Raw genomic sequence first — 10,559 nt, forward strand, 5'->3', positions numbered from 1 at the left:
ATCTTTAAGAAGGGAAGAAGGGGTCTAAAGTGAGAGAGGATTATTGTTGGCCAAGAAGGACCTCACCTGTAGTTTTTCAAGCAGGTCCATGTTCTGCTTCTTGAGCTGACTGTTGGCCTTCTCTAATTTCTCCAATCTGTCCCCATCTTCAGTAGGTGAAGATGCTTCCAGCATTTCATCCTGTAGCACATGATATTCGACCTCATATGCGTGGAGCTGCTTGGAAATGTCCATCTCTAACACCTGCAGCCAGACAACAATGATAAGGCTTAATCACAGTAGTTTCATTAGAGGAGCACTTAGCTTGGTTTTTCATAGTTACATCGGCTTGCACATGTTTCTCTGGATTTTACCTTTGCTCTGGCCTCACTCAAATATATACCTGGTAATATTTTGCATTTTGTACTTTAAGCTTTTAGGACACTCATAGAAAGAAGCTGCAGCTAAGCAATCGTTGAAGCAGTTTTTCACATCTCTCTGCCTATGATGTATAGTGGGACTGTTGGCTGCTGTGCATCACCAAGCTGACCGAAGTGGATCCATTCCTGTATATAAAGTGGTCTGTGATCCTTTGGGATAAAAAGCTCTACATAAATTCAATTAATTATTTTTGTGACTTCTTCACTCCTCTGGGCTTTAAACCTTACAGCAGCTTACTGGTGCCTCACTTTCAAACCCTTTTCAGATGTTAATTATGCTTCAGTGATCTATCTAATACTATACAGTCTGTAACGGTGAACATATACACATGGTCAGAATTAATCCTATTATTGTAAATTAAATAAACAATGATAAAGCAGGATGAACATCTACAGGGCTATTTTAGATGTCTCTCTGTGATGCACATTACTTTTGGTTATTGTAAAGAATAAAAATACCCTGTTTTCCAAACTGAGACATGACTATAATGAATGCAATTTCCTGCCACTTTAAAGTACAAGTACTGGTATTGCTATTTTAATAGTTTAAAAATAACATAATTATAATGAAATTTTAACAGTAATATTAGGATTGCTATGCAAAAGTAGCACAGTTCACATTTAATTTACCTATATATGCATACATTTTTCTCAAAATAAATTATTTTTAGTAAAATGGTATTTACTTCACTATTTACAAAAATAATATAAAACATTTTTGTTTCACACCTGGGAGATTGTCTTTTCCATCTGAGCTAAGGTCAGATTTGGGATGGTACTCTTCAGAAAGTCCACAATGGTCTCAAAGCTGTCACATTCCATAATACGCGATTCATGGCTACTCAGCAAATACAGAGCCACTTTAAATATCACTTCGGTCCCCTGAAGAAATATTAGATCTGCAACAAAAAGGAGCAAAATTTAGTACTGAGGAATGGAAATAGCTCAATAATTACAATTGATTAAAATTACAATTAGCAATTATCAATTAAAACAACAGCCATTATTATTAATTCAGGATAGCATTGTTTATAGTCTATAGCATTCTCTTGTCAGTGTCTTTGTCTGTATTTGCACCGTAGACCTGGAGAATGATATCTCGCTCCTCTGTATACCTGTATATGGCTGGATTGCTGGTTTCAGACCCAGCAATTCCTGTTTCTTCTCATGTTTCTTTCCAAAATAATCACTAAAGAGATTACTTGAATCCTACAAAATATTCTGATTTATCATTGGAATGCTTTTAGCATGTCTTACAAAGGTGTGCATTATGAACTCCTCATCAAAATGCAACTAAAGTTTTACACTGAAGCCTCAGATCTTCTGAAGGAAGGACTGCACAATTATTTTCAGACAACATGTTCTAAATACTCATTCAAATAACAAAAGGAAAAGGTGCTTTAAAAGATATTGCAGAAACAGTCACAACTGTCACTAGGAGAAAGAGTCTTTCCGTACAGTGTGTATAACCACAGAGAACTTCTCTGAGTGAGAACCTCCTTCCCCTATAGGTGTATTTATACTCTCAGTAAGGGCTCTCAGTTTTCTGTGCCTTAAAACCACAACAATGAAACTTGTTTAATTACACTTGAATGCTTGCCTTCATATTATAACCACAAAACCATTCAACAAAACTAATGCAGTGCAACAGTTAAACACTATTTTTTTATTTGCATAACAGCATTTTTAACACTTTGTAATATAATGCTGTATTACTTACCAAATTAACAGTTAATCTTTAAACACAGTTCTGCTACATTTTCCACTGCTACTATGCTCTTAAGAAGTCTTAAATCATAACTTGTGTAGGCATTTAATTTTTGCCAGACAATATGTTCAATAAGTGTTTTAAGATTTGTTAATTCCACAGTATTCATATACCTACTCGGTATATTTTAGTCTATAAATAGTAACAAAGCTCTACAATCTGATCAATAATCAGATACAGTGAAAGACATCATTTCCATCTTGTGGAAAAACATTTCTGTATATACAATTTCTGTAAATATGATGGTTTTAATTGTTTAACTTTAACTGAGTCAATCACTTAGTATAAAACTTTTCAATTTCTTCTTTGTACATTTTGTGCACTACTGGCCAGAAATGCTTAGACTCAGCCAACCACAGTAAGCTACAAGTAAATAAAAGATTATCTACTCTGTACACCAATTAAATAATAACTGGTAAGACATCTAAAACTAAATCAAGCCACAGTGATCAGAACACTCAGTAACACACTGCTGTATTACACAAAAAAGATTCATTCCACACTATCCTCACAAGGAAAGCAATTGGAGTTAAAAAAACAACTGTAAAAGGAAGTGGCTTTTAAATCAAAAGACAGACACCATATGAAAAGTAGTAACCAAATCAGTAACAATCCACCCATGGTACTTACCATAAATGCTGGCCACAAAGCCCAGAGGAAACTGAGAAGCAAAGAGAGTGAGAAACCAGGGAGCAGCATAAAGGCTTGGGCTGATCTCATTCTCTTCTAGGTGATCGTACAGATCCCTGTGGTAGTCATGGAGCAGTCGGGAAAGCTGGTACATCTGGATCTAGGAAGCCAAATTCATTCGCAAAGTACAATGGACAAAAACAAAAAGATCTGCTGTGAACTTTGTTCAAAACAAAAGCAGATAAATGCACAGTGGAAGTAGTTAAATATTACAATACCTGGTGATAGATTAACTTCTAACTGACACAGGTACGTTAACATTCACAGAACGTTAGGGAAAAAGAATGTGTATAATTCAATTCAAGGTGCTTTATTAGCATGACCGATAGGTACAATCAGTGTTGCCAAAGCAAATAAAAATAATAAAATTAACATAGAACAAAACAAAAAATAGAAGTAAAATAAAATCTACAGACATGTTACAGACATTTACAACAAAGACATATTATATAATATCGACATATACTGTAGGCGGCTGGAGCATTATTGGGAGACGGACTCACTGTTCCTCAGGCTGTGACAGGAGATCACATACTGGGCTGCCAGATCAACTGAGTTCCCTCCTCCCTCTCCCAGTAGGATTGGGACCTGTTGTGGTTTTGGCAGGTGTGGGAACTCTGGGATTAGATTTCTGAATTTCGGGAAGAATGTTTCTCTAATCCCAGAGTATCTGTCACAGTGCAGTAGGAAGTGCACCTCTGTCTCTATTTCTCCCCGCTGGCAGTGGGAGCACAGCCTGTCCTCTCTGGGCAGCCAGGTCTGCCTGTGTCGCCCAGTTTCTATGGCCAGGTTGTGGTCACTGAGCCTGTACTTCGTCAGGGTCTGTTTCTGTTTGTTATTTTTTATTTTGGTCAAATATTCAGCTAGTGTGTATTGTCTGTTTAAGGTTCTGTAGCATCCCAGTTTATGTTGTGTTTGTTTGTGTGTGTCCCAGTGTGTGAGATATTGCTGTTTGATCTGTGCTGTGATGTGGTTGAGTCTGGGTTGTGGTGCTCTAGCAGTGCTGTCCTGAGGCTGGTTAGTATCGGTGTGGCTCAGGTCGGTGAGCTTTAGGACCAGCTGGCTCAGGGGGCTCTGTTTTGGGCTCAGCTCTTGGCTCAGCAGGGCTTTGTGGTGGTAGGAATTTTGGTCACTGTTTTTTAGGTGTAGCCAATACTTTAATATTCTTTTCTGTATGTTTATCAATAGTGGGTACTGGCCTAATTCGGCCCTGCACCCGTTGTTAGGAGTTTTTCTCTGCACATGGAGTATGATTCTACAGATCTCCATGTGCAGAGTTTCTGTGGGGTGTTTGTCCCATGGGGTGTAATCCTGGTCTGTGAGGGGACCCCACACTTCACTGCCGTATAGGGCAATGGGTTGGATTACACTTTCAAATATTTGGAGCCAGATTCTTGTTGGTGGGTTGATGTTGAAGAGCCTCCTTCTTATTGCGTAGAAAGCCCTGAGTGCCTTCTCCCTCAGTGCCTTCACTGCCAGGTCAAAACTCCCGGAAGAGCTGATGGTGAGACCGAGATATGTGTAGCTGGATGTGTGCTCCAATGTGTTGTTGTTCAGTGTGAATTTGTACCTGTTTCCCTGAGGTCTGGCTTTCTTCTGGAAAACCATAACTCTGGTCTTGTCCAGATTGACTGTCAGTGCCCAGGTCTGACAGTACTGCTCCAGCAGTGCCAGGTTCTGCTGCAGCCCCTGTTCTGTGGGCGACAGCAGGACCAGGTCATCTGCGTAGAGCAGGAACTTGATTTCTGTGTCGTGTAGTGTAAGACCAGGAGCTGCAGACTGCTCCAACATTCCTGCTAATTCATTGATATAGATATTGAACAGTGTTGGGCTCAGGCTGCAGCCCTGTCTCACCCCGCGGCCTTGGGTGAAGAATTTAGTCCTTTTGTTTCCAATTTTCACTGCACATTTGCTCTCTGAATACATTGATTTAATTATGTCGTACACTTTGCCCCCTATGCCACTTTGGAGTAGTTTATAAAACAATCTCTCATGCCAAATCGAGTCAAATGCTTTTTTGAAATCGACAAAGCAGGCAAAAATTTTTCCTTTGTGTTTTTGGTGGACGTGTTTGTCTATCAGTGTGTGTAGGGTGTAAATGTGATCAGATGTGCGGTGATCTGGCAAGAAGCCAATCTGACTTTTACTCAGGACATTGTGTTCGGTAAGGAAGGCCAGTATTCGTGTGTTCAGGATACTGCAGAATACCTTCCCCAGGTTACTGTTCACACAGATGCCCCGGTAGTTGTTGGGATCGAGTTTATCTCCACTCTTATAGATGGGCGTGATCAGTCCTTGGTTCCAGGCCTCGGGGAAACATCCAGCTGTCATGATGAGATTGAGGAGTTTGAGCAGGGCTTGTTGCAACTTTGGGCTGCTGTGTCTCAGCATCTCATTTATGACACCATCATGGCCACAGGCTTTGCGTGGTCTGAGGGCCTGGAGTTTGTCCAGTAGCTCCTGCTCAGTGATTGGGGAGTCTAAGGGGTTTTGGTTGTCTTTGATAGCCAATTCCAAAATTTTCAGTTTTTCATAAATGGTGTTTTGGTCTGATTGATTTGTATTTGGGAGCTTTTCATAGAGATTTTCAAAGTATGTTTGCCAGATTGTTCCATTTTGGATGGCCAATTCTTCTGGTTTTGATTTGTTTAAGTTGTTCCACTTCTCCCAGAAACAGTTCTGATTTAGTGACTCCTCAATTTCTGCAAGTTGTTTGTCTATGTATGTGTTTCTTTTCTTTTTCAGCGTGTGTTTGTAAAGTTTTACCATGTCACAGTACCTGAGTCGCAGATCTGTGTTGTGTGGTTGTCTGTGTTTTTCATTTGAGACTTTTCGTAGTGCATTTCTGATGTTTTTGCACTCCGTATCAAACCACTTTTCTTTTGCTTTTGTTTTTTGGTAGTTTTTTGATGTAGTTGTTTTTAGCTTAGATTTTGATGCTAGTTTGTGGAATAGGTGATTTAGTTTTTGTGTGGCCAAGTTTATGCCTAATTTGTTGGTTTGATACGGAGTGTTTAGGAATGTGTCCATCAGTGTCTGAATTTCGTCATGGCCCAGTGCAGTTTGGTATCTGTCTAGGCTGTCTGTGTCCCATCTGTATGCCTGGTTGAGGTCATACAGCTGGCTGGGCTGTGTCAGTGTGTCTCTGTGCTGGTGTGTTCTCTTCATGTAGAGTGTGATCTGGCTGTGGTCGGAGAGGGGAGTTTGTGGCCTGACAGTGAAGGCACTGATACAGGAGGGGTCCAGGTCGGTGATGGCGTAGTCCACCACACTGCTGCCCAGAGCTGAGCTGTAGGTGAACCTGCCTAGAGAGTCCCCTCTAGTCCTGCCGTTGACGATGTACAGGCCCAGCCCTTGACAGAGCTGCAGCAGCTCGCGCCCCGTGCTGTTGACCGTGGTGTCATGGCTGCACCTGTGTGAGGTGACCGGTGTGTGGTACAGAGGGGATTGTCCGAATATGTGAGTATTTCCCTGTGTGCTAGTGAAGTCTGCCAGTGTGCCTGTTCGTGCGTTGAGGTCACCACAGAGCAGCACGTTTCCCTGGCCCTGGAAGTGACCGATCTCCGTGTGGAGACTGGGGAGAATTCCCTCACTGTAGTAGGGGGATTCTGAGGGCGGGATGTAGACAGCACACAGGAAAACCTCGTTTTCTGTACAGATGGTATTTCTTTTGATTTTAAGCCAAACTCGTAACTCTTCTTTCTTTACTAAGTGTATGGAGTGACTGAGCTCCGCTCTGTACCACACAATGATCCTCCCAGAGTCTCTGCCCCGGGTGATTTGGGGTTTTTTGACAGAGGGCACCATGATCTCCTTGTAGCCTGGGGGACAGTGGGTAGCCAAGTCTCCCCGACACCATGTCTCCTGTAGGATCATGATGTCTGTCTCCTTTACATCCTTGATAAATTCAGGATCAGTGCTCTTCAGCCCAAATGCTGACGAGCCCAGACCCTGAATGTTCCACATACTTATCTTTAGAGATCTCATTGTTATCGTTTGAATTATCTTTGCAATTTGTTATTGTTTTCTGGAACAATAACAAATATATAACTATATATAACTAGGATCATGAACAATAACATGTATATATAACTAGGATCACAAACACCCGATTATATACTAATGTATGTATCAGGTACCTGCTCATTAGAAAACCCTATACTCTACTTTTAAGGACAATCTTCTTAGTTTTACCTATTTTTACTGCTAGTTAAGAATCCTCTCTTGGATAATTTTGTTTTTTTGTGCAGAACGAGAAAAGAAAAGAGATATTTTTTCATCTATCCTTCAAGCTAAGTGACATGGCTGGGATTGGCTGTTTCTAATTTATATGCAGGACTACAACAAATGACATTTGCACTTGGCTTAAGCATGAAGAAGAGCTAACAAAAATCTGAGTTTTTCCAAATCGCAAAGTAGGCTATGATTTTTTTTAGTCATTGCCTGTTAGTCTTATACAGCAAGGACAATTTATGCCCAGAGCCTCTGTAAAGCTACAACTGCTTTTAATCTCTATTTTAAATGACATGTAAAGTTTCCTCACCTGCAGGGAGACCATGTCAGGCTTGTACTGCTTGCGGAAGCTCAAATCGTACATTATGAACTTGAGCATCTCAAAAGCCTGCTCCTCACTCATGTGTAACAGCAGCACCCCAGCCAAAAAGCTGATTCCCTGGCAGTAGCCAACCTCCACGTCCAGCAAAGAGTAAGCCTTCAGAAGATTGAAGAGTGACAGCTGGCCGGCACCCAGCTGCGTGGAGAAGTACTGGTGAGTGGGAAATGTCCGTCCTGAAGGACACAACAGAGAAGCAGTTGATTATTAATTAATTAAATGGGAAAATCACCAAAACTAATGTTTGAAAGTGCAAGTCTTTAGGAAGGCACTGCAACATTTGTTCAAGCAAATACCAGCAGATCAGTACACAAAAACTGACACCACTACAGTGTAAAAATACAAGCCAAGAGTGAAATATATTTTTAATTAAAAAGTGCTGGGATCATGAGGGTCTTGTGAAAACTGAAAAGGGGGTGTTGTGTCAAAAAGTTTGGAAATCTCAACCTTTCAAGGTTGAGGTTTTATGGCATCACGCTGACACAAGGTGGCACTGTACAGCAACAAGAGAATGCATTAAAATGATTTCAGCACATTCTTTCTGTTGCTCCTCTCCGTTGTGTTACTAGTACAAAGGAAGCATAGACAGATCAAAAAATATTTATATTAGTCTCAAGCAGTGGTTTTTGGTCTGTCATGGTGAGCCACAGGATTATGCAGACCTCCTTAGTTTCTTAAAAATCCCTCATTGATATGTTTGCACTAATAGATTATCCTAACACTTTTATGTATCTACAGTACTTGTTTATTAGTGGTCAGTAGGGAACATGACTACACGGCTAGAGAAAGTGTATGTATTTTACCGGCACCTTGGCACTTTACTTGTTGTGAAATTAAGCTTCACCTCCTGCTCTACAATAGCCTCTGAGCCACCATTGGTCTCTATATTACAAGTCCCAAAACACGCCTCTGCTTAGGTCCACACATTTCCTCTTATGTGTGTCTTCACTTTCACAAAACTTTTATTTATTCAGACCTTGAAGAGTTTTCTGTATGCCAACCTGTGCAACTCTCAATTATCCAGAGACAAGCAGCCAGATGAGGAAACTACTTTCATTTGAAAGTAGATGTTATGTAGTAATTACCAACTGTTTTGTAGAAGTTTCTATTTGTAACACATACTGTATAGCACCATAACGTTCTGTAATGTAAGGGTTCCACAAAGTTAAAACAGAGATTAGAACCCTGCACTGCTCTTCGAAGTTCAAAAACAAAGTTCATATGTGCTGAACCTTGCAAATACACCCATACCTGTATTAGTCTAGCAAAATGTGGACATACTAAGCATCTCCTAATGACAATAATGCAGACTGGAGAACCTGTATTTCCTTTTACGGTTCATTGGTCATCACTGATTTACACAGAGATTAATGGAAACTATTTTTCCTCAAAGAGTCTGTCAGTAGACTCGTATGTTTGTAGGCAATTGCATTTCTCAGTGAAGTTATATACAAACTGTCCGCCAGAAATCTACTACATTACATGGCTGCATGTGCTTTATGCGTTTGATGTTTTGGGACAGCCAATGTGCTGGTTTCAGATTTACGCCCCTCAGGAAGGTGCTGGTTACTAGTGATCAGTGGCTAAACCATTGAGAAGAAGAGATGGGAAGCAGAGCTTACCAAGATCTACAAGGATGGCATGCTGCTGTGCAGTGAGCTGCTTCAGGAGCTCTTTATAAGAAGTGTCTGGAGGTTGCTGTTTACAGGGAAGCCGGTGTCGCAGGCGATACTGGTGAGCCAGAAACTGCCAGATCTCCCCACGTCGATTCTTTGGTACACCTACATACAAAAACAAGACAAGTGTGAGAGGGCGGTGGGTACAGACAAGATGGAGACTCTTGTCAGAACTACATTCACCAGAACGCTGTATCCTCGATAAAATTTAAAAACCAGTATGTAGAAGCAGATGGTGTTTAACGTTTTGAAGACAGAGGCTTTGTTTTGGAGCTGAAAAGCAGCTTAGTTACCCAGATACTGATAAGAGAGTCTTCAAAGAAGAGTTTGGAGCATGTCTGGTTTGTGTTTTGGAAATAATTACACCGCATACAGTAAATAAAATAGCACCTTTTCTTTTCTTTGGCTGGTGTGTGCGTCTGCTTCACCTAAAGCCTTTGTCACAGTACAGGACTCGACAACTTCTAGTCGGAGAGCATATCAAATTTAACAACTGCAGTTGATGAATCACCCTACTTTTTCTTTCTGCCTTGTCTTTCTCACACCTGAAGAAGGCTCCACAGCCGAAACGTTGTGTTTTCTTTTGTCTTTTTTTCAGCATGGAATAAACCTATTACTTGTTCCTTTGCATAAAACTATTTGTTGATGTAAATAGACACTGTCTGTGAATTAACACTGCTTAGTACCCACACACAATAGTGCTGTGACTGCTACATAACTTACACTGGAATCCAGAATCCAGAGCTCACCTTGACTCAACGCACTGTGGATCTCCTCCATATCACACCGCGCCTTCGCCCGACCAGGAACACTCAGTCTCTTGTCCCATGCTGCTGAAACATCCTTTGGACACTGGCCCACTTCCTGATAATCAAGCTTTATCTTTCGGGTATGGAGTTCATCTCTGCTGGCTGCAACACAAGAGTAAAATCAGTTCTTACTGCCATCTAAGGATATTGCAGTTAAATGTCTTATAAAAAGATGAACAAAACAAGACCTTATCAGCACCAACCAAAACAAAGGAAAGAAACATATACAGGCAAAAACCCATTGTCATCATGTAATCCTAAATCACCCAGGTATATAAACATACCGAAACAGTTTAGAAACACAACACATATTTCAACCCGTAATTCGCAGTTCTAAATACTAAATGATTAACCAGCTTCAGAAATCTTTTGAAAAACAGCTTTGATATTCCAGTAAAAACCTTAGAGCCAGATATATGTGAGAACAGTGTTGTCAGAAATGTATATTTGTGAGTCTGAGCATTCATCGCACATGCATAAAAGCACACACTCATCACTTTACTCACACAGCAAGAATGCCAGTCCTCAGTGAGAAAGATAACCTATGAGAAGCGAAATACCAGGACATTCTGGATCCATTTATCT

At 40.7% G+C, this 10,559-nt stretch overlaps 1 protein-coding gene across 5 annotated transcripts in view; it reads right to left on the reverse strand.

Annotated features, from left to right (window-relative positions):
- Positions 1 to 10,559, reverse strand: part of tbc1d4 (TBC1 domain family, member 4) — a 63,729-nt gene that overhangs the window by 3,495 nt on the left and 49,675 nt on the right. For all 5 annotated transcript variants that reach the window (XM_069179284.1, XM_069179283.1, XM_015364540.2 and 2 more), the window contains 6 exons: positions 9,915 to 10,076; positions 9,112 to 9,270; positions 7,421 to 7,665; positions 2,818 to 2,977; positions 1,149 to 1,318; positions 67 to 243 (listed from right to left, as the gene is read on the reverse strand). In XM_069179284.1, the coding sequence (XP_069035385.1) occupies positions 67 to 243; positions 1,149 to 1,318; positions 2,818 to 2,977; positions 7,421 to 7,665; positions 9,112 to 9,270; positions 9,915 to 10,076 (1,073 nt within the window). The remainder of the gene's footprint in view (positions 1 to 66; positions 244 to 1,148; positions 1,319 to 2,817; positions 2,978 to 7,420; positions 7,666 to 9,111; positions 9,271 to 9,914; positions 10,077 to 10,559) is intronic.

This window comes from Lepisosteus oculatus, chromosome 15 (genome assembly GCF_040954835.1).
Source record: "Lepisosteus oculatus isolate fLepOcu1 chromosome 15, fLepOcu1.hap2, whole genome shotgun sequence".
Classification (NCBI taxonomy): Eukaryota; Metazoa; Chordata; class Actinopteri; order Semionotiformes; family Lepisosteidae; genus Lepisosteus; species Lepisosteus oculatus.